Raw genomic sequence first — 23,947 nt, 5'->3', positions numbered from 1 at the left:
AATTGGAATGAAAAGCGGAGAGGAGAGGTTCTCTCTTTACTTTGGTGGTGGCTTTCTCCTGCTCATGCCTATTTTGTTCTTTCTAAGTCTTGATCTTTCGCCTTTTGTCTGTGGTGGTTTTTTGAGTTTACTACAAGATGTCTTTACCGAGCTGTAGGGGATCTCATCTGGATTTCTGTAGGAAGCATTATCTTTTTTTTTTTATATATGTTCATGATCTTAAGGTTCTTCATGCTTCAAAGTTGCAAGCGTTAATAAACTTTCGTTCGAAGCTTCAGGGTCATGTTCGAGTTATTCAGCAGTCCTGGCCTTACTTTGTCCTGCATTTTAGTTCAGATTCAGATGCTGACTTTATTCTACATCAAGGAACATGGTTATTTCAAGGTTTTACTGACTCCATTTTTCCTTGGCAAGCGTTTCAACCCATTTCGAAGGTTTCTTTTACAGATTTTCATATTTGGGTTCATGTGTATGGGCTACCTTTGGAAAATTACACTACAGCTGCTTCAATAAGATTGGTCATTTTCTCTACTATGATTGTCTGAGTCTTTTTTTTTTTTTTTTAATCATGGTTTGCATTCCAAGATCTCTATTTCGGATTTCTTCAAGCTTGCTCATGGATTGTGGTATAAACTTCCTAATGGGGATCCTATTTCTCTTTTTTTTCAACTGAAGAATGTTAGAAGGTTTTGTTCTAATTGTTTTTGCATTGGACATTCTTCCCGCTAGTGTGTTATGTCGGTTACGTTGCAGCGTCCTACTCATGTTCAAGTTTAGAATGGCTTTGGTTTCAGGTCGGTGGATGTTTTTCTTTTTCTACGGCAATGTTATAGTGTTGTTCGAAGATTTCAGGGTGTTCACATTAGGAATATCTCATGTACAAATCAAGTTCAAATGAATCATTATGGCATGCCACATGGTGTTTTGCATGAGCAAGATTACTTGTCAAATGTGAGATGCACAAGAAGTGTAAATGGCAATGGACAAAGAGCTATCATCTAGGATCAACTAAAAAGGCTAAAAATGAGAATATTTTAATCACTTTTAAATCGGTGAAGGGGTACTCCTTTAAGCAGGCTATTAAGTTGAAAGACATGGGATATGGTATTAAAAGTGACCAAGTGTGTGGCATAAAGAAATGAGCTGATGTGGAATTCTTTGAATTTCCTTTCTTTTTGGCGGGCCCTACAATTTTCACTAAGAGATGTAACAAACTTAGGTGCTTTATTTCAAGCATTTTAAACCAATTTAACACATTTGATTATCCAAGAGTTACTACTCCAACATTGGTTCTTCCAACTAATCATTCATAATTTCCCAACCTTCGGTTTGTTTTGGTTCCAGCTACTTCCTAGCATTCATGTCAAAAGCAGAAGGTTGCTCTGTTTTGAAATTCTGTTACAGAGTATGAGTAGGATTCTAGGTTTTACAAGGTTTTTGCCAAAAAAAAAAAAAAAAAACCTCATACAATCACATGATACACCTAGGACCTTCATGCATTGCAGCCTTGTGGAGGTCCAACATCAAGAGCTGCATGGTCCTTTTCTCTTTGATTTCATGTCTGTTTATTTTGGTGTCTGTTATTTGTCTCGTGTTGTTGCATTCATGTTCATGCAGATATGTTATTTTCTTTGTCGAGACTTTGCCAAATTAACCTTTAGTTTCTTAAATCCTACAAAAGAAAAAACACTAAAATGATCCCTGAAATCCAATTTAGTCAACTCCTTGTTGCTTTTCAATCTGTTAGATTAAATTGGTCTTTGGATTGCTCTTCATGTGAGCTCTACTACACATCACCTGCTTGTTCAAGAATATTAAAACTTGGTCCTTTTGGAGTGCTAATTTTTGCGTCTTGAGTTAGTTGTTGTTTAGGTTTTATCAAGTCTGTTGTATCTCTGTTTCGTTCTTTTATACTTTGCAGTTTGTATTTTATTTTGTTATCAATCTTTCTATGGGCCTTTAGGAGGTCTTTTCTAGAAGCCTTTTATGCGTACTAATCTTACTTTTAGTTTTAATGAAAGTTGTCTTTATATATATAAAGCATTATTTATTTATCATTTTCAGTGATTTAACTATTAAATTCAATTTGAGATGTAATTAGAAAAAATATAAAAAATTTAATTAGGGAAAATTTTGTATTTTAAAATATATATTTTGATGTTTGGTCTCTTTTAATAATTACTATTTTTTAGATCCTTCATAATAAATATTATTTTTTTTCAGGTCTTCAGCAATAATTTACCTAATAAATAAGTATTTTAATTTCAAATAATTACCACTGCAGTACCAAAAAGACTTTAAGGAAAAATGTTAACATTTTATGCGGAAATAAAAGGTTCGTTCCAAACCATCATCTCCACAGTAGAGTTTGCAACCCAATAAATAGAATATGAATAATGTTATTATCTATGAATTAATTAAATTCATAGATTTATAGACGACCGATTTAAATCAACTTTCTTCCGCGCTTGGCCGTTAACTGATGAATCGTTCAATCATCAATGTTCCCATTCAAATTGTCATCCTCCTAACTGTTATGAATCTTGATTAATACACGTGCGGAAGTATGCTTGATTAAAAATGATTTCAAGAACTCTTTTGTTTTTTTTTTTTTTGGACAGAGAAATGATTTCAAGAACTTGAACGAACGATTAGTAATACAAAAGTCCAAAAACAAATGGACTCTAGAGGCATGTCTAATCTTAAGTATCGCAAATATCAATGGGCCGAACTATCATCGGCATGAAGGTCTGACTGCATCTGTTCTATCAGTATCTTTTCGATGGCATCCACGAAGCTTGGTACATGTTGCCGAATATGAGAATCTGATGAATTGGCCAATTTCTAAAGAATCGAACCCCCACGCCAAAGGAAAGGAAAGAACGTGAAATTCAAAAAAAGAAAAAAGAAAAAAAAAGAGAGTTAGTAATCTTCCAACCATTTCCAGTCGACATGATTATGATCAGGATTCAGAATAGCACTAGAAGGCATGATAGAGAGCTGATAGGTGAATTTTCTCAATGCCTACTTAAAAACAGTCCCGCAGAGCCATTAAATCTCTGAAATCCATGTGACAAATTTTAAGACACTCGCACCGAGTCATCTAGAGGAAAGAGCGCCTATAAAGTATTTGAATGCAATTAACAAGGGCAAGTTAAATAAATCATGATATGAGACACTATCTTTTTTTTTCACCCAAAAAAAAAAAAAAAGACATTAGCAACACGGACGCAATAATTATGGGCAGATTTGAAGCCACGAAAAAGTAAAAACATTAAATGCAACAGTGAATCCGCTCAGGTGCATGGTATCTTATAGCAATGTTGTTCATGGATTACCTTAACGGCTTAACGTAAAATACCAATACGCCAAATGATTACCATAAAATATCTGCTGGATAGCTTTTTTATAAAGCCAAGAATAAGGGCCGGTTTAGAAACCTTGTTCAAATAAGAGTTTAAATTTTAAAAATTAAATTTTTTTAAAGTAATTGAGTTTAAGGGCTTGGTCTTGATAAACTCTATAGAAAACGGCTCAAACCCAGGCAGCCCTTGAAGCTCTAATAAAAAGGGTTATCTTATACACACACACATATATATATTTGACTAATAATAACATAATTTGGTTAACATTTATTGTAAATGATGAAGAAGTTGCAGAGATAATTAACACTAAATATCCACTTCCATCTTCAACAAGTACACCTACATCTGAAGGATTTAATATTTTATTTTTAGATGATGATGATGAGGATTTAGATTTACATTGATAAATATTTTAATCTTCATCTTAAATTTAAAATTTTAAATCTTTGTCGAATTTTATGTTGAATTTTAGGTAAGACTTTAATTTGTTTCATATTGAATTTTAAAATATTTTATTTAAATTAAAATGTTAGATTTTTTTTTTTTTTGAGAAAGAGGGCTTAAGTGCCCGACCCTGAACCCTATAAATAAGGGCCGAGTCTCAAAATTAGATTGAATTTTGGATAACTAGGATTTAGGGCCTAAGTCCTTAAGAGCCGAGCCCATAAGAGCCAAGCTCACCTTAATTCCCACCTCTACTTTTCTTGCTATCAGAGAAATGAAAACAACATACTGGTAATAGCTACACTGATTTCGGGAGGTCTAACAAAATAGAAAACAGGAATTCTGAGGTCAAAACTCAGCATAAGAATTGCCTTTTACAACCAAAAGCAAGAGAAAAATCAATGATATATCATTAAAACTTCGAAAGTGGGGAAGGAAATGATATCGCTGACCTCAACTTTGCAGAGAAAACTAAGAGAAATTTCCTTCAGATTATCTGATCCCTTGAGAGATATAAGCTTCAATGGAGGACCAAATAGCGGCCAATTGTGAGATAACTTTATGAATGCATCAATTCCTCCAGCCACGTGAGCTACAATAGTTTCATCTCTATCCAAGTATTCAAGCGAATATCTGTAGCCAAACATAAAATGAAGTACATGTTAAATCATAAGTTAATTGTATATTAAATCAATCAAAAGTAGAGTCAAATTTTAAGTACACCAAAGCTAGGATTGCATCAAGGGTCTCGCCTTGATTTGTTAGCATCCTTTACTGCAAGACGCCTAAGTGAGCTAAGAATAATTCTATCTTGAACTTTTCTTATAAGCCACTGCAATGAAGAATTGCTGCACAGTAAATACAATACAGTGAATCAAATAATTAAAAAATTACTTATTCTTGGTGTTTGCCTTTCAAATTTAGAAGCAAAGCATAGTCCCTTCAAAAAAAAACATGACCAGTTCAAGTGAAAACTGTTGGCAAAATCCTACACACAAATCAAAATCTCCTTAATAGCTCATTGAAGGAACTTAAAAACTAAATTGGTAAATGAACTGTAGTAGTAGTAGTAGTAACAATAACAATAATAAAAGCATAATGCAGGTAAAAATCATCAGATCTAACTTTATCAAAATCTTGCACAATAGAAAGCATTTTTTGTCCTCCCATCCAATTCTTCTTTCTTTTTCTTTTTGCGTTTGTTGTTGTTTCATCATCGAAGGAAAGTATTTTTTTTATAAAGCATAATATTGAGAGTTGTGTTAGGGCAGTCAACTTTATTTCCTATCATAATTTTTTCATATAACGTGAGCATGTCAAATGCATAATGAGATCTGATTTGGCTAAGAAATTGAAAACGAAGTTTATCAGAGGACGTATATTTAAATACAGCATATAAGTTGACTTGATTATAATTTTATTATCTTATTGGGAACTGAGAGAATGGTAGTTTAGAGTCCATAGACAAAAATTATGACAGTAAGGAATGAAGGAAAAGAGAGGCTGAGGAGAAAAACAGAACAAACCTGAGAGATTTTGCTGTATCAACAATGTCGCTCACATATATATCATTTGGAAAAACCTATATAACAAGGATTAGAAATTAAAATTGAAAATAATTTAAGGCAAAACCCTAAGGAATAAATAAAACCATATCATACATCCAGCAAATCCATAAATTCACTTAGAAAAAATCCAAACGTAAGTTTAGAAGCTGAAAACCAAAATTAAGGTAAGATAGAATGGTCACTCACTATACTCTAACAAGACCTTAACCTATATAAACCAATGGAATATATAAAGGAACTTTCTTTTTCTTTCTTTCTTTTTTTTTTTTTTTAAAGTTTAAAACGACTCAGCTTTGAGGAGTGAGCATTTTGAATTTTTTTTCCCAAACAAGTTGGATATAGACACTAACAACATATCAACTTAAGAAATAATCATATGTTTTGATACCTGAACATTCTTTAACTTCATAGTCCCTTCTAAAACTTCGATTAGTAACTCATGGTTCACTTCAGCTGCATCAATGTTTGGCATGTGGGTTTGTAGTGACAACCTAATGCAATTCTCATCAAACGCAAGCACTTTTAGACCCATCAACGCATCCTCAATCTGCTCTACTACATCAAACCTAAACAAACGAACAAGATGAGCAAGGCAAGTTGCATATAAGTATCTAAAGTGTAAGAGGAAGTAGATGAAATTACCACTTGACCATATGCTTAATATCCTGCAGAGACTTGACAGTTGACTTCATTTCATCAATCTTATTATCAAGTTCTAACAGCTGCCAGGCGGAAGCATAATTTTGTTCTTTAGAAAGAGATTAATAAAGGGAAAGTAATAGAAGATGATTAACTACAAAGAATCATTAGAATAATTATACATAAAGAACCAGAACAACAGATCACCAAATGTTTAGTCAATATATCTTACTAACTCGTACAATCCTCACGAAGCAAACAGATAGAGAAGTAACGTGATTAGTCAAAAAGACCTCTAACTCATTGTCTTCATGTGCAGTGGTCAAAGTTGACTGGTTATCGACCAGCATATGAGCATCAACACCTTCGCTTGCCCATGCAGTCTTTAGGTCCTAGTAATAGTATCATCCGAAGTCAAAATATGATAACTACAATGAAAATCTCATAACCCTCACAAGCAGGATTTCAACCAAGACTGGAAAAATTGACACGTTTATTGAAGCACATTATTATACAACGTCACCAATTACAATAATAATGCAATAAACCTAATTAATTCAAGTATAGGTTGAAGTAGGAGGTTCATAAAGTCCATCTAAATCATTAAAAACAGAAAATGTAAATGTGAAACTATATGATCAACACCAAATCCAAAGTAAAAACAAAAGAAATCATAAGTATTGATATTTTGACCCATACATCAGTCAATCAATGTCACTCTATAGAGATTTGGATTATTGGTGTAAATACAATTGTTTAGTATTCCATCTAAATTCTTCCATTGCTTGAATAATTATTCACCTACAAAGAGGCATATTTATAAATCAGCTAGGCTATTTCTTCTTATTGTTTATACTGTTTGGCATTTATTTTTAGACACCAACTAGATGTGGACCCCATAAATTAAACAAAGTCTGACAAAAGGATTGCGCTGTTCATGGTTTAAAATAATGTGGTTTGTAATAAAACTTCATATTTTATATGATGCGATAACATCAACACCCAGTAGATGCTGCAAGTATATTCCTTTCAAATATCAAGCAGAACATTTGATTTTCTGAATGCATATAATTGAGAGGATTTGATCTCAATGAAGGATAAAGAGAAAATAGCACACTAAGGCTCAATTTGAGTTTACAGCTTCTCAGTTGACCAAAAAGAGTAACATATAATGAATTCCCTTTCAATAGCGAACCAACCTTTAATGAGACATAATCTAAAGAGCATTTCAGTTCTTCAAGTTTAGCCTCCAACAGGCTGGATTCTGGAAAAACAGGAAAAGTAAATGAATGACGAAAAGAAAAGGAGGGGAGGGAAGGTTCCATCTCCTGATAGAGCAACTATGCAAGAAGCGGTCAAAGGCATCACCTTCTTTATGCATTTTGGTAAGCCGCTCAAGCTCTTTAGCTATATCGGAGCTTTCAACTTCCACCTTGTTATGTTCCTCTTTCAAAAGCTCAAAGTAGGCATCTGTGTGAAAATCGATGAATTAGTAAAATCTCATCATAAATTTTCCAACTCTCTGCTTCACCTTAAGTCCCTCTCCAGTATTCCATGTGTCAGCAACAGTGTGAAAAATGGAAAGACAAAAGTAAGATAGCAAGACTCATACGGCACAAGAAAACATAGCAATACTTTCAAAGCCTATACAGCTGCACTCGACTGCCAAACTACTAATTCTAGCAAATTCTAGTCTAGTGAATCGCCTCAGGAAAAAAGCTACAGAAACAAGAGCAAGAAAGACGAAAACCCACAATTTCAATGAAGGAAACCCGTTGGCGAGGCTACCGCAAGTTATATGCTATACCCTATATATTATTCTGCATAGAAACTTGTCCCGCCAGCAATTCAGAAGAACAAAAAGAGCACTCACCCGTATCACCGTCTACTAAGAAACCCACATCCGAGCATTCGGACACAATCTGCTGTATTCTACTCTGTAAATAAGAAAGCATAAAGGCGTTTATTGACTGAGAAGACCAGGAAAGCAATGCTGATAATGCAACAATACCTCCAATTCAAGAGCAGAATCCTGCAGTAATTTCTCTGCGTCCAAAGAGTTTAATTCAGGGACGTCTTCGCTGCAACGCTTGTGAAGCTCTGCAAGCTCCTCCAATCGACTGAAAGAAATAAAACAAAAATAGCGATTATGTGAGAGAAATTGAAGGGGGGTGGAACAAGAAGAGGGAGAATGACCTGCGAAGGGCGGGGAGGTCCATGGGTGGCGATGGCGATGGGATGGATTGAGATTGTTCTGCCATTTATTATGGAAAATTCAAATTAATTGACTCAGTGAACCCTGTGACGAAATCTTTCGGCAGGGTCGAACTGCTAAGGATCACTGGAAGTAAATTTGAAATCGAGGTGCCGCTCTAGTTGGCTCCTGCTCTGGGACCGGGAGTCCCACCGCGGTTGCCCTTGCGGATGGGGATCATGTGCAGTGGATCCTGGCTTCCCTGTGAAAATTGGCGCTTTTCTTTTTTTTCTTTCCTTTTAAATTTAAATTAATCTAGCCTTGTCTTTTATCTTTGCCAGTAACTAGCATAATTTTTCGGGAGAATCACCTCCAAGTACTTTCGAAAGAATTATTCATCGATAAATATGAATACGAAATTATTTATTATTAATATAATAATAGTTGTCTTTTTATTTTTTTTTCCGAATGTTAATTTGTTTTTTATTTTTATTTATGAATAATTTTTTAAAGAGGTCCTCAGATACGAATTCTCCCTATTTCTTGGATAAAATGACAGAAAAATATTTTAAAATATGCAATGACAATGAAGCCACCTGATAATTCTTTCCAAGTTTTTTAAAAGATTTTTAACATTAGTATCTTTTGTTGAAATAATTATAATAATTCCACTTTTAAATATTAATTTCTATTTTAATTTAAATAATATTTTTTATAATGATTAAAATGAAATAGTAAATGATAAGTTTTGCTCTGTAAATTTTTAATTACTACAGTTTAAGTGTTGAAAATATTGGTGACTATTTTGATTTAAATAATAATTATTTTTTTCTGACAATAATTAAAATGATATAAGTAATTATAATGTCCCTTTGCAAATTTTTTATCAATAAAATTCAAGTTTTATAAATATCAATAATCAAATTGGTTTAGATAATACTTACTTTTGTTTTAACAACATCTAAAATGAAACAATAAATAACAAGTTTCACTTTTCAAATATTTTAATCACATAAAATCTTTCTAACCAAGATGAATTACAATAAATACATTTCCATGTATACTTTTGGAGTCGGATAAAATTTGGTTGAAACATACCTCTAAGTCATTTAGTATTACACAAAATTTTATTTTAATTTCTTAATTTTATAAATTGTCTCTTTAATTTTTTAACCTTGATATAGTTATTTTTATTATCAAGATTTTTTACATTAAACTTGTAAACATTGACAAAATGTTTAAATATGAAGTTTAATTTTTTAAATATAATAATAATTGGCACAAAAAAATAGTTATTTGAAATTAACGATATTAAAGTTAAGGAATTAAAAAAATACTTTATAATATTAAACGACTAAATTAAAATTTTATATAAAGTTAGAAAATTAAAAATATATTTTAAAAGATAAAATTTTAATCTTATCAATGTTTGCTGGCATGCCTCTCCATCATGCATTTACAATTTTTCCAAATGTTTAATAGTGTGTGAATAAAATCAAGGAGAGAGCTAGAAAAATTTATTATTAAAGGAAAATTATATATATATATATATAACTAACATAATATAAATATTTCAACGAATATATTTATATTTAATTTTATAAATATATAATAAAAATAAACCCATACTTTCATTTTTTATGTTTTGCTCATCAATTTTTTATAACATAAAAATAATTAATTATCATGTCTACAATAAAGATTTTAATAATTTTCTTTTTAATATAAGCTATCATTAAATCATTGAAGATTTTATCTATCCCATGAATATCGAATGATTTAAATGCATAATTGACATATAAAGTTTTGTTTAATCTAAACAATTCTATTACTTGCTTAGTAAGTTTACTATTTAATTCTTTCAATTAATGATTATAGTCAACATGATAATGATGTTCAATTATTATATATTTTTTATACCAATGAGATCTAAGTATATTATAGTAAAAACCACTCATATAATAAATTTTAATAGCTTTGTTATTACAAAAAAAATAATTTTTTTAAAAGAACATATCTTAATCATAACCTCCTAATTTTTGGATAGGTAATTTTATGGTAGAAATCAAACACACAACATTTAATAACTCTTGACATTTTTGTTAAAATGTTTGACAAAGTTTGTTAGTAATAATTCTTAAAATTTATTTCACTACATATAAAATGAAATCAAGATCAAATTATATCTATACTTTAAAAACAAGTGTAATATTATTTTGTTGAAAATAAATAAATCTTATAACAACTGTATCTTTAAATTACTAAAACAGTTGGATTATATATGTATAAAAAATCATATATAGAATTGAAATGAACATTTTATTTAATGTCTTAGTATTTTTATAATGCACTAACTTAAAGAAGTCAAAAATATATAACTTTGTATTTTATTAATAAAAAATTAAAAAATTAGGGGTCCTTGTTAGCCCCCTTATCTCCAACCCTAAATAAAATTGTATCATTATATATTAATTTACGAGAATTTTTGCCATTAACACTTTTACATCCAGGTTCGAGTCAAAGATAAAATGATTTCTTCTCCAATTTTTTTCACGATGATCGGCATTTTACCTCGTTATCATAATTTCTTCTCCAAGTGTCTTTACTTGTTTGCTCCAATTTTTTCATGATGATCGGCATCTTGCTCCCGTCTCTCACAGCCACCGGACGAGGTTAATTTGGTGGGGCTTAAAAGTCGAAAAGTCAACGTTTTACAAAGTCTCGCCCAAATTTGCAAATAAAAAAAAGCTACGATAACAAGCACGGGAAGGTGAAATAAGGGGTAGAGAATGAACTCCGGTGCGTTTTCATTTCACCATGAATGAATATGATTTTACAAAATTTACTATAAACTTTATGTATATTGAAATTGAAGGTGTTTCACAGAAGCCCTTCGTCTGGTCAAATTTTAGCCTAAAGCAGAAATGAATCTTTCAATTATTTTTTTGGGAACGGGATTACCATGTTGACTTTGCGTGGTGGCGTCGTACATTAATTATCGAAAATGTTTTCGGGGCTGTAAAACTGATAAATATTCAAAATGAGAGAAGAATACATCCATGTGTCGTTGTTGGTTGGGGTCAGCTTGTTAGAAAGCAAAGAAAAAGCCAAATTTTCTTCCGGTGCGCTGTGCTGACTTCTGCAAGAACGGGCGATCAAAGAACAAGCGGCATAGATAGAGAGATAGATACATGCTATAAAAAAACAGGAAGGAAATGGAGAGAGAAGGAGCATTGAAACAGCAAGAAAGAAGGCATTTCCCAAACTGCGTGAAGGCAGAAAAGGAAGGCAAAGGTTGTGTTCTCGATTCAAACACATTCACACATGGAAAGTTTGAACTTGCCATTATTAATTATCTCTCCCTTCTCGTTTCCTTTTCGTTCTCCTTGTCTTCCTAACTCTTCTATAAGACTCTTACTCTAGCTCTTCCCGCCGCTCCTTCTCTTCTTCTTTCTCCCGACCCGGCTGCTCGTTCACTCCGCTCAGGTACCGATCTCTTTTCCTGGTTTTGTTTGTTCATGTTTTTGAACTGATATAAGGATAACAGACTTTTATTATGTTCTGCTTAATTCTTCATATTAATTTGCTCCCCTCCTCCTGAACCTCTCTCTCTTGCCCTTTATCTGCCACGTCTCCCTGTAAGACGCCTTGCTCTGTATGGTACAATTCCCATATTAATGAATATTAGATTCTAAATGGGTTATGAAATATTTGAAGAAATTTCTACCCGGAGAGTGAAAATTACTGCCTTACATTCGTTCTTCTTCTTCTTCTTTTTTTTTTAAATTGATTTTAGTTTCTCAAACGCTCCTCCCCCCCCCCCCCACAAAAAAAAACTCCCTTTTATAGCTCTAATAAATCTGCAGAAGCTTTTGCACCCAATTTTTTTTTTTTTAAAATATATATGTAGAAGCATTGCTTTCTTTCAGAAAAGAAGAGAGCAAGCAACTAAAAATAAATACATTCCATCTTACTCTGGGGAAACAAGTTGAAATAATTTTGTGTATTGTATGATTAACTTTGAGAAGCTCACTGAAATTCTAAGTTTCTTCATCATCTCTTGCATATATAAATTGCAAGCAGAAAAAGTTGTTTTTAAAGTAAAGAAAACATTGGATTGATCATCAATCGCATTTTTTAGCAAAGGAAATTGAGGGTCTGAATGGCTTAAGTCTTCCACCTGGCTCATGATAATGCACTTTTATGGATGATTAAGGAACCTAGGGTTTGCATTACCGAGGGCTCAGTTTTAACATGAGCAGCTCAGGACCTAGTGAAGGCCAGGCAGATGCTAGAGATTTTCAAAATCAGCAAATCGTGGTTTTTGACTTGGACCTCAACCTTCCTCTTCTTGAGGAGAACCTGGATGCAGCAGCTCAGGGATCAGCCCTTGATAATGAAAATTCTCAGTGGCGGATAGGTGATGCTGAACTTGATGATGTTGTTATAATCTCCCCAAGAAAATTTGAAGAAGTATGTTATTCTTTGTTCAAGCTTCAATTTTTTCTCCCAATTATATATGAAACTGCAAGTTGTTTTGAATTTACTTCTTATAGTTAGCTCGTTTCCTTTTAGGCAAAGAACAGTTCTCGAAGAAAAAATGCTTGTCCAAGCTTTGTGGTTATTCCAGTTTTTGATGAGGAGAGAGGAAACATTTCAGGTTTGTTAGATTTTCCATGCATTGTCATTGTTTTCTCCGTCTCATCCTGTGCATTTATCATATTTGATTAACATGGGTGGTTCTCTCCTTTCCTTTTTTCTTTTCTTTTCTCCTTTTGTAAGGAGGTGGGGGCGAGTAATGACTGGTGTAATAGGTTAGACTTTTGTGACTTTAGAAAGTGCCTTTTTTATGCAATCCAATTGTATCTTCAGGAAATTTAGCTTTGGCAGTTAGGCATAAACTTGGTTGCCTGTTGGTTCCTCCTTCTCACTCTCCTTCAAATGATTGGTTTGGTTGGAAATACTCTTGATTTTCTTTCCTTTGGGTCGAAGTTTACCATTCATTTTTACCTTATTGAATTTATTTTTATCTGTTCCTCTCCTCAGTGTCACCCTCTTTTTTTTTTTTTTTTTGGTGGGGGGGTGGATTTGCAATCAGTGTCACCCTCATTGTTTATGAAGGGGAAAATGCTGCTGGTCATAAAAAATTTGGCTGTGGAAGTCTTGTGAATGATGTCAAATGACCTTGATAACTAGGACTGCAGTAATATTTTTCGTTTTTAGGAGGTTCACTAACAGGTTTCCTGGGTTTGCAGAAGTGACAGCAGACGCAGTTTCTCACCCTATTAGTGACAACAGACATAAAACTCCACAAAACCAAGTGATTGTGGACTGTGAGCTGCACTTAGGTGTGAAAGACAGTAGGGTAGCCAAGGTAACATTTGCTGCTTTTGTTTTATTATAGCCACTTCCTGCTATGGTTTCTTCTGCATCTTTAGTATGCTGATAATTGCTGGTAATTATTGCTTCAGAGATATTCCAGATTCTTTATGGAATATATTTTGCTTGATTACGGTCATTGTTCATCTGATGGCTTTTGAAGAGCCATTTTACGCAACTAACTATTTTCAAGTATTGAAGTCATATCTGACTGTTGTTCTAGCAATGAATCTAAACAACTTATTTAAAGTGAAGGTTGATGATAGGACTGCTCAAATAGTCGAATGATTAATTTTACACTTAATTCAGAAAACAAGTAAACTAATATTATGTGATATTGCTCTGCTTTTAATTGATTCCATTTTCTCCTTAAAGATAATTCAACTCTTTCCAGCTAACGTGAACTACGAGCCCTTAAATCGGGAGAAGTATGACCGTAATTTTACCAGCTTTTTTCTGAAGACTAGCAAGCTTATCTGTTCTTCAAAACTCATTCGGCATAGTTTTAGTTCTTCCTTCAGCTGGCTACAACGTAACTGTGCATTTTCACCCAACATATTAAGAAGTTGAATGTGGGATAATGGTAGGTACTAGTCAAACCAGGAGCGTTGGATAATAGAAACTAAAACCTATATTTTCCAAGTTAAATCTAGCAAGAAAGAAGGGGATAAAAATGCAATTGTAGTTGTTTCTTGGCCTAATTTAAAATCTGGTTTTGTCTTTGGTGTTGTACAATTCGACTTAGCCTGGTTACTGCTTGAAGTTGACCCTGTCTAGGTTGGTTATTCATTTAATGGGTGTGGCTTTCATCCATGGCAATTCTTTTCCCACCCTGGCTAACAACTTTCACAATGCTTGCAACGTCTTATTGACAGAGGAAGCAAGTGATGCAATCTTTTAATTGTGACATAGTCTCCATGCTGGTTACAATGTTGTCACAAGTCCAATAGTCCATGGTTACCTCTACATTTAGCTATATTTATATATTAATCCTTGTGCCTGCTTATATTTGATCACTGTGCCTGACAAAAATTAAAACGGAGATCGTTTGAATTTTATATGGCAGAAAACTTATGTTCTTGCACCTCGGGTTGTGTCTCCAAGTACGGTGCCGCCCGAGGAACCCACCTTTAGCTGCACAATTTGCATGGGCCAGTTGATTGAAGCGACATCAACCAGGTGCGGCCACATTTTCTGCAAGAAGTGCATCCAGGCAGCAATAGCTGCTCAACACAAATGTCCCACCTGCAGGCGTAAACTTAGAAAATCTGACATGTTTAGGGTCTACCTTCCAACAGCTAACTAGTGAACTCTGTTTCATAGCAAGATTCATACAACTTATGATTAGAAACCTAATTCGTAGTCAAAGCACTGATTATTTCTGCTGCATTTGGTGTTGATCCAAAGAAAAAAGAAACTGCGTTCATTTGGTTATAGGAAAGCGGACTACAGAATTTCATCTCGAATTCAAAGCCCTGATTTATAAATGGAAAACTCATGATCAACATTGCTGATTTGATATGATGACTCGCTAGATGGGTATATGAATCTTTTGTTATTTGATAGAATCTACTCTTTTGTTTCTCTGCATGATTTGGACCGTGGCCTTGTTATTGAAAAAAACATTGCTGATTTGATTCTCTTGTTTGTTGTTACACAAGGGATTCTGGTAATTAACAATTGACGAGGTTTTCTAAACGGCACTGATCAACCAATTTTTCTGATTTCTCACTCCTTTTTTAGTCCTCGAGTCTATGATGCCTTCCTAATTATTTACATAACTGTTATTTTCTTGTCTACACGTTTTTTTTTAATTGTATTTTATAATTTATTCTATTTCAATAGACTTTCTGTGCTTGTTTGTTGATGTGATGGGGGCGTTCATGTCCTGCCTCCTGCTTAGTCTTCTTTTAATTTCTTATTTTGGTTTAGGTTTCGCTTATTCATATTTCATAATTAAAAAATGTAAATATCAGACTATTTCATTAAAATTAGAAATTGAATTTTTTAAGAGAGATACTCGTATGAATTTAATTTTTTTTTTTTAGCAATATGATGCTTATATCATAATCCTAAGGAAGATTAAAAAAAGTTGTGCAGTGTGCATACATACACACACACACGCAATTGCATATTTAAAGCTTTCTGTCATAGCCTTAGAAATCTCCTGTCCTTGAATCGAGCCGGCCTTAGCGTGATGATCAATCTCTTGATTCTTACTAAATCTAAACCTTTAAAATGTAGGCAAAGGAACTAAAGAGCTTGGCACATTCGAAAGGGGAGAGAACTTAAGAGAGAATTTGAAAGGTTTATTAATTTACTTGCTTTGCTTTCTTGTTTGCTTGTTTATAAATGAGGGGTCAGCAGGTATTTATAAACCTCCCTTTTTTTCTAGAGAGTTCTGTTGGGATTGATTCGATCTAACTGTGTGCATTCATCCTTGAAAATATTTTACATCTACAACAAATATCTATATATTTACAATGATATTTTTAGACTAATATTCAAGTTATATGTGAAATATTTTAAAACATTCTAGAATATTTCAAAATATTATGGATATCTTCATTTTTCTTTATAAGTTTTTAAGACCTTTCAAATTTTTTCAGTTATTTTTAGAGTGTTTTAGATGCTTCTAAAACCTTTCTGAATATTTTACATTCTTCTTAAACGTCCTCAACTTTTCTAAAATTTTCTACAGTATTCTGGACATCTCCAAAAACACCATAATCTTATAATCTCCTCTTTTTAGACACTGATTGTCACACTTCGCTTTATGTGGAAGCTTTATTTAGCATTGAGTGTAAAGTTTGGAATTTTGGATAGCTGTGTTTAAGAATGATATCCCACCTACTGCCTCCTCCAAATACATCGAGTCCAACGAAACACGCACAATTGTTCTTTAGGTACTTTATTTGGCATAGATATATAGAAGACTTCAATATCGATTAGTTTGGGGATTCTTTCCGCTGACTGGATTAAATTAATTATGTTGGTGAAATGTAATTTAAAACTAATACCTCATTTTCTTCATCATTCACTATAAACCATATACTAAAACATATCACAAGATCCTTATAAATTAGGTTATATTATAATTATAATTTTTCAGTTTGATAGTACTCCCTCCATCTCAAATTATAGAGTATTTTTGGAAGAATTTATCTATCTCAAAATATAAAATACTTTGAGTAAATTAAAATTTTATTAAATATATCAATTTCAATATTATCTTTTCTCTCTTTATGATTAATTTCTATCACTTTTTTTAATATATTAAATGATGAATATTTTAAAAAATTTATATTTTTATTTTAAAAAGATAAGGTTGTTCAATGTATTTAATAAAATTTATTGATACTTAAAATTTTATCTAAAAATATTTTATAATTTGAAATGAACGGAGTACTAACTATGGCTATCGTCCTTGTTTTTCTGGCACGTTTAATGTTCCATGAATTATGTACCATTTTTGCACTTTTCATAGATTTCCAATCCATCATTACTAAATCTTAGGTAAAATTATATTTAATGTGTCCAACTTGCAAATAATAATGAGTAACTTTAAAATTGAAGTTAATCAGAAAACCTTAAAATCAAATATCCTTATTTATTTATCTTTGAATCCTTTGGAAGCATATCGATTTTTTTTCCCCTTTTCTATTTCTATTCTATTAGTTGAATTAACTTTTCGTGTATCTTATATTAAAAAAACTTTTTTGTGTATCTTATGTTTTTGTTTTGTCGGCAAATTGGCCATCATACTATAAACAAAAATTTTATTTATTAAAATATTAAACTTTAAAAAATATTTACTAAAATACTACAAACTAAAATTAGGTTTGATTGATTCAGAGTTGCAATTTTTGTGTGCGTGAGACATCAATAGAACTTAACTTCAATCACACTAAATTCTATATAGTAAACAAAAACATTTGAGAAACTTGAAAATATGCCTGCCTCTCTCTCACTCCACACACACCCCACCAATCCCGCTTCTCTTTTCGGTTAATCAAAAATATTTTTATAATATAAATTTTAAATAAATACTTCCTAAATAATTATAAATATTTATGATAAAATTTGTATACTTTAAAATTTAAAATTACAACTGATATGATATAAATAGATATGAATACATATTTATTTTATTTTTTTAATTTATAGAATATTTACTTGAATAATTTTTTCATTAATTATACAAGGCTCGAGAAATAAGCTTTATCATTTATAAAAAAATATGTGAGATAAAACTATAAAATGTATTAAAAAAAGGCATGCAACTTCTAAAATTTCTTTCCCTTATTTTTATGATTTTTCATAATTAGGTTCTATATATTTAATTATATTAGGCTTGGTTTGGATGGAGGGAAAAGTGAAAAAAATAGGGATGAAAGAAAATTATATAAATTAAAAAATAACATAAATAAGTATTCATATTTATTTATATCTTATCAATTGAAATTTTAAATTTTAAAAATATACATATTTCTATCAAAATATTTATAATTATTTAGGAAGTATTTATTCAAAATTTGCATTATAAAAAGGCTAAAATATGTAAAACTCTTCTAAATTTTGAGACAATTGTAAAACCTTTTATCTTTTTTTAACACACTTCTCCAATAGTTGTTTCTTAATTATCTTATTGGTAGAAGTTGCCATATTATATTAAGAAAATATATATAGCAATTTATGTGACATATGCTATAAGTTAATAGTAGCTTTATAAAAATTTTATCAATATTTTTGGATATTATTAGCATACATCACGAGCAAGATAAATTGCTACATATTTTTTTTAGTACGTCGTGATAACTTCTGCTAGTAAGATAAACAAAAAATAATAGTATGGAGATTTATAATAAAATAAAATGTTAGAAAGGTCATTTTAAACTTCTAAAAAATGAGAAGATCCTATATAGTTATTTAAAAGTTTAAAAAAGTTTTATATATTTTAATCTTATAAAAAACATATAATTTTTATCTATATTATACTTATGAGGGAAGGGCAAATTTTCCACAACTTTGTACAAGCAACGGGGGTAGTTGTGTTAAACCCCTCCCAAAAAAAAAAAAAAAAAACACACACACACACACACACGGGGAGGGAGGGAGCAGTGATGCGTGTGTGAGGGGAGAGAGAGTATGGTGGCATGCTTTTGAGTTTTTGACATGATTTATTTTATTATATAGAATTTGGTGTGATTGAAGGCAAGTTCTACTGATATCTAACACACAATTTTTTGACATTGGGTATTGAAGCCTTCAATTCAAAGGCCAGAAAAACTTGAAATTAGAGAAAATAAAAGCTAGGAAAACATAAAAGTAATGCCAACTAGGCCTGCTCTAGGAAATCGACAGCAGGCACAAAACGCTTGTCATCCCAATAAGCTTGGGCACAATTGTGATACACATGCAATAATAGACGAGAGTTAAGAGTCAAGGAAATGAGCACCATTGGTCAGTGAATCTGCGCAACAAATCGCTCGTCTTGGGGAATAATCGATCTCAACATTCTATTCATCATACATCATCTCACGCATTCCCCAAAGAATGGCTCGGAGAGAATAGTTAATCGAGCTCTCGTAACAGTAGACAATAGCATTAAGTGAATCTAAGTGGACACAAACCTTGGTGAATCCCATGTTTTTGCAGACCTCCATCCCTGTTTTGATGGCCATTACTTTTGCTGCAGTTGAGCTCTGGCATCCCAGGCTCTTCATGAACGCCTATCGATAAATAAACTTTTTTTTTTTTTTTTACATCATGATGGTCAAGCCCCTTTTGGCCAAACTTTTTCTGTAAAAAATTCATACGGAAGTGGTGCTACAGAGCACAATTTATATGTAATTAATACTTTGCTATTTGAAATTATATTTTGCACATCTAAAATTTGTTTTTTAATCACCATGTTACTTCTAAAAATGTTGACTTTTTAAGATCGAATGATTACAGGTGACATTATTACTTTTAATATTGAGGTTTTCTGTGCAAATTTGTACGCCTTGAAGTTTTGGGTACGGCAACGGCTTCAGCGAAATCTATTTATATATGATCCTTTTTTTCTACACTTGTTGGATAATCATTAGCCGACGACCGACGTCAATTCCTATCACTAGCTGCTATGCAAATCACCATTGGATTCCATTTCCACTAAAACTTCAACACGCTTCTTCTCTAGCTATATCCACCAACCGCACTCATCTTCGTCTTCTTTATCACAGTGACCATCTCTTTTTATTTTTCTCTTCCGAAATGGCTCGCAGGAAAGGGTTGGTCTTTTTCCTTTGTCTTTATCTATCAATTCACTGTGAGGTAACAACCGCGGCATTTTTCAAGCCCTTCAATGTCACCTACGATCACAGGGCTCTCATCATCGACGGCAAGCGCCGCATGCTCATCTCAGCTGGAATTCACTACCCACGCGCTACTCCCGAGGTTCGCTACTAACTTTCATGCCCCGATGGTGTTTTTGAGAGGACGGAGCATATGTGCATGGGTGATCTTCCGTAGTTTAAGAGAGTAACAGCCATGTGAAATTTTCAAGGGCTGTTAGGTTACTCCCGTTCTGTTCTTACACTTCTGGTCGCGTAATCACTTTCACCCTATTCTATAGTCTCGTCTATGCTGAAATTAACCTATTAACTCTCACTCTCCCAGGAAACTGATGCTCAATAAAAATCATAAAAAAAATCTTGAAACTTCCTGAGTTGCAGCAATCCTTGGGTCGGCTTTCCACCCAATTTGGTCAAAACCGTACTTTGAATTACTTGGTTCCACGATGGAGTAGTCTCTACAGGAAAATGCCATAGCCATTTAGCCGCTAAGGCAATGTTTTTATATATAAAATAATCCCCCATTTTTAGGGTTGCAACAAATCTACCAACTTACAACATGATCCTTTTTCCATTTGCTCACTCCAGAACAAATGAAGTCCCTCATAAATTCCTGTATCCTTTCAGCTACATCCACGGAAATTTAAAAAGTGAAAGGTAGTAGAAGGGAATGCTTTTTAACACTTACAAGCATTTTGATCAGGATCCATTCCCAGAAGATTTAATTTGGGGTTTATCAGCCAAAGGAACACAGAAAACTGTTAGAAAATTGAACGTATAAATTATTGCATGCGAGTAAAATATAGCTGTTAATCTATGCCGAGGCAAAATTTCTACTACTGTTAATTATTTAAGACAACTTTAGTAAATAATCTACTGGCCAAAATGGGGGTTATAGCTAACTTTGATTTGATAGTATACATTAAGGAGTTATATGATTAAATTTCAGGTGATACTTTATGAAATTAGACATGTTATACATTTTATATGGTGATGCTAGATGTGGCCCGATCTGATTGCAAAGAGCAAGGAAGGAGGGGCAGATGTAATCCAGACATATGTTTTCTGGAATGGACATGAGCCAGTTAGAGGGAAGGTGTAACATTATATTTCTCTCAGCTAGTTTTGCTGGTATCCTTATGTGATTTCTTCAAGTGTAAAAATATAATTTATTCTGAATGTTGATTTCTTTTACATTTTAAATTTTGTGCTTGTGCAGTATAACTTTGAGGGGAGATATGATCTGGTGAAGTTTGTGAAGCTGGTTGGATCCAGTGGACTTTATCTCCATCTTCGTGTAGGCCCTTATGTGTGTGCAGAGTGGAACTTTGGGTCTCGCCTTCTTCTTCATTATAATTTTACTATCATTTTGTTGTTACAAAATTAGAAATAGACATTTCCATATAGAGAAACAGCTAAAAGAGGAGGAAGATCATGGGTATCTGAATGCACTTATGCACGACAATTATTCAAATGCTCATCTGAATGAAAAAAGCTCTTTGTTGAGCAATTGATATATATTTATGCTAACAACTCGGATTTTTTTATTCCTATTATAACAACCTCTTTCTTGAAAAGAAAAATGAAGATAAGTCGATGTCCGAGTCCTTGAAAATTAGAACACTTCTCAATGTTAAAGATAAAAGAATAGCAATAAATTTTATCTCACTAAGTAGGGTTGGCAATATGGATCACACTACCAATGTGCTCTATCAACAATCCAATCTTGAGACATACCATTTACTAGAAGGTTCCATTTGATAACTTTTGAGTGTTCTTCTTGGTTTTTCTTTACCTCTCTTCACAATACTCAACACCATTTTTTCAATTCAACCCTCTCCACTGATGCCTCTTTTAACTTTTCCTCATATATGATCATTCTGAATCTTATCTTTTCTTGTATGACTACGCATCCATTCTCTTATTGTTAAAGATATTGATAAAAATTAATCATGTGCTTTCACTTGATAGCTCAAGACATTGAGTTGAAGTGGTAGTTGATCTGATGTCAGATCATTTATAATTGAGTGGTTTAAATTTCAACCCTTGCTATCCCTTATCTCTTGATGAAAATTAAGTTTCACTACTAGACATGGTACTAAAAGCCAAGGGACATTTGTATAAGTAAGCGTCTTAAAGCCCTAATATAATTATTTATAAACTTTGACTTATCAGCTTATACTGTTAAACTGAAGTGGCCCTTACCGCTAATTAAATACACCAAGTATCTGGAAATGTCAATACTTGGACAATTTTTCCCTTCCATGATCTGATTTCTATTCTTGCAGGGGTTTCCCAGTATGGTTGCGCGATATCCCGGGTATTGTATTTCGAACAAACAATGCACCTTTCAAGGTAGAATGCATTGTTGGCTTTTATCAATTTTGCCACCATAATAGTAATTCTTCCAAAGTTTTTTCTATCTCTCCTTTTGCAGTTTGCTAGTTTAGTTTATCCTTTATGTTGGCTTTGTTCTAGGAGGTTATCTTATCCTTAGCTGTATCATTCTTTCTTTCTGAATGTTCATTTCCATGTACAAAATTTCAAACTTTCAAACTTCAATTTCTGAATTCAGCTAAACTAATTTATTATTTTTCCCGTACCAAGTCATCATGTACGAAATTTCAAACTTTCAATTTTTATCATTTTCCTTTATACATAGATGAAATTTCCAATTATCATTTTTTTTAATTTTTCCGTGATGTCCATATGCTCAATATTTGCATGTGCTAGTGCTGTTTAAAACTCTAATTTTGTATTTATTGTTGTCATTGGACTGTAAGGATCACTGTGATCATCATCTTGATCAACTCATTTCCCCCCCCCCAGGAGGAGATGGAGCGGTTTGTTTCCAAGGTGGTGAATCTGATGAGAGAGGAGAAGCTGTTCTCATGGCAGGGGGGTCCAATTATTATGTTGCAGGTCTGATACCCATGGAGCTTGGATTTATGTGAAGTAGTGGATTTTATTTGCTTGGATGAGATTCATGATCCTGCTGAATTACCAGAATTGGCAGTAGAATTTAGAGTTGTCTTTTAATTCTTGTATTTCCTTGTTGCTCTATTGCCTTTTCACTTGATACATCTCCAGGTGAAACTGGACCACTTTTACCCAATTGTGAAAATCTGGTTTTCTGTAGTTTTTCCTCGTTTGATTCTTCTCTTCAATTTCTGTTGGAAGAAATACCCAAGAGTGATAGCTATTAGAATTTTATTGGTTAATTTCGGAGCTGATTGAACTGAGCACTCATGTTAGTGCTAAATTGCATGCATCACATATAACATGGTTGATAGTCTTTAGGACAAGTGTGTTTCCTCATGCTTCATCTATTTAAATTTGAATCATTTACTCCAGTTTTATAATATTAATTTGAGCTGATTGCTTCATCTTTTATTTTAACATAAAAATCCATTTCAAAAATTAATTTGTTGCCTAGCTTATGAGTTGACCTAGCTATTCTTCTGCAGATGATTGGTTCTGTTATCCTGGAGCCTCCAGATGCAAGTATAAACTGGATATAATTCCCTTTGTAATTTGTAATGCCTAATAATGCATTTCTTGACTGAATTTGATCAGATGGAGAATGAATATGGGAACATTGAACACTCCTTTGGCAAGGGAGGGAAAGAGTATGTTAAATGGGCTGCTAGAATGGCTTTAAGTCTTGGTGCTGGTGTTCCATGGGTCATGTGCAAGCAACCTGATGCTCCAGATAATATTGTAAATATTCTGTGACTTCCTTTAATTGAAACATGAACTGGAATTGGCAGTTTAATATTGTTGCCTGCTTGAACTAATATTTGTCCAGGTTCCTCTTTTTATTTGCGTTATCATCCATATATTGTAAATTTCCTACACAGATTGATTCATGCAATGCATATTATTGTGATGGTTTCAAACCAAACTCCAGGGACAAACCAATATTATGGACAGAGGACTGGGATGGCTGGTATGAATTATGAACACATCCTTTACATATTTACCTTTCACATAATTGATGCTGACTTCTTAAGGAGTTCA

At 32.8% G+C, this 23,947-nt stretch overlaps 3 protein-coding genes across 7 annotated transcripts in view; 2 read left to right on the top strand and 1 right to left on the bottom strand.

Annotated features, from left to right (window-relative positions):
* Positions 1 to 2,475: 2,475 nt before the first annotated feature.
* LOC129307782 (uncharacterized) lies at positions 2,476 to 8,489 on the bottom strand. Of its 2 annotated transcripts, none has more exons than XM_054948692.1 (12): positions 8,213 to 8,489; positions 8,028 to 8,136; positions 7,890 to 7,953; positions 7,385 to 7,486; positions 7,216 to 7,280; positions 6,253 to 6,408; positions 6,020 to 6,099; positions 5,766 to 5,943; positions 5,336 to 5,391; positions 4,562 to 4,657; positions 4,262 to 4,442; positions 2,476 to 2,844 (listed from the first exon to the last, which is right to left on the bottom strand). In XM_054948692.1, the coding sequence occupies exons 1-12, from the start codon at positions 8,275 to 8,277 to the stop codon at positions 2,719 to 2,721; spliced, it is 1,278 nt and encodes a 425-aa protein (XP_054804667.1). In that variant the 5' UTR covers positions 8,278 to 8,489; the 3' UTR covers positions 2,476 to 2,718. The 2 variants fall into 2 exon arrangements, with proteins under 2 accessions (XP_054804667.1, XP_054804668.1); XM_054948693.1 differs by having other exon boundaries at positions 6,310 to 6,408.
* Positions 8,490 to 11,256: 2,767 nt separating this feature from the next.
* Positions 11,257 to 15,105, top strand: LOC129309433 (uncharacterized). The gene is made up of 5 exons (XM_054951010.1): positions 11,257 to 11,696; positions 12,427 to 12,683; positions 12,786 to 12,870; positions 13,466 to 13,584; positions 14,656 to 15,105. Exons 2-5 carry the CDS (start codon positions 12,465 to 12,467, stop codon positions 14,893 to 14,895), a joined length of 663 nt encoding a protein of 220 aa, XP_054806985.1. The 5' UTR covers positions 11,257 to 11,696; positions 12,427 to 12,464; the 3' UTR covers positions 14,896 to 15,105.
* Positions 15,106 to 19,712: 4,607 nt separating this feature from the next.
* LOC129308060 (beta-galactosidase 9) overlaps positions 19,713 to 23,947 on the top strand; it is an 18,090-nt gene continuing 13,855 nt past the window's right edge. Inside the window, exons 1-7 of one of the 4 annotated variants that reach the window (XM_054949038.1) lie at positions 19,713 to 20,030; positions 20,928 to 21,023; positions 21,147 to 21,259; positions 22,216 to 22,282; positions 22,757 to 22,849; positions 23,504 to 23,647; positions 23,788 to 23,876. In XM_054949038.1, the coding sequence (XP_054805013.1) occupies positions 19,848 to 20,030; positions 20,928 to 21,023; positions 21,147 to 21,259; positions 22,216 to 22,282; positions 22,757 to 22,849; positions 23,504 to 23,647; positions 23,788 to 23,876 (785 nt within the window). In that variant the 5' untranslated portion in view covers positions 19,713 to 19,847. The other 3 variants (XM_054949040.1, XM_054949041.1, XM_054949042.1) reach the window with 3 other exon arrangements.

The sequence above is a fragment of the Prosopis cineraria genome, unplaced genomic scaffold (assembly GCF_029017545.1).
Source record: "Prosopis cineraria cultivar Desert tree isolate PC_DT_omini unplaced genomic scaffold, ASM2901754v1 PC4, whole genome shotgun sequence".
Classification (NCBI taxonomy): Eukaryota; Viridiplantae; Streptophyta; class Magnoliopsida; order Fabales; family Fabaceae; genus Prosopis; species Prosopis cineraria.
The sequence above is the reverse complement of the archived record's forward strand: the minus strand, read 5'-3'. Positions and strand labels throughout refer to the sequence as shown.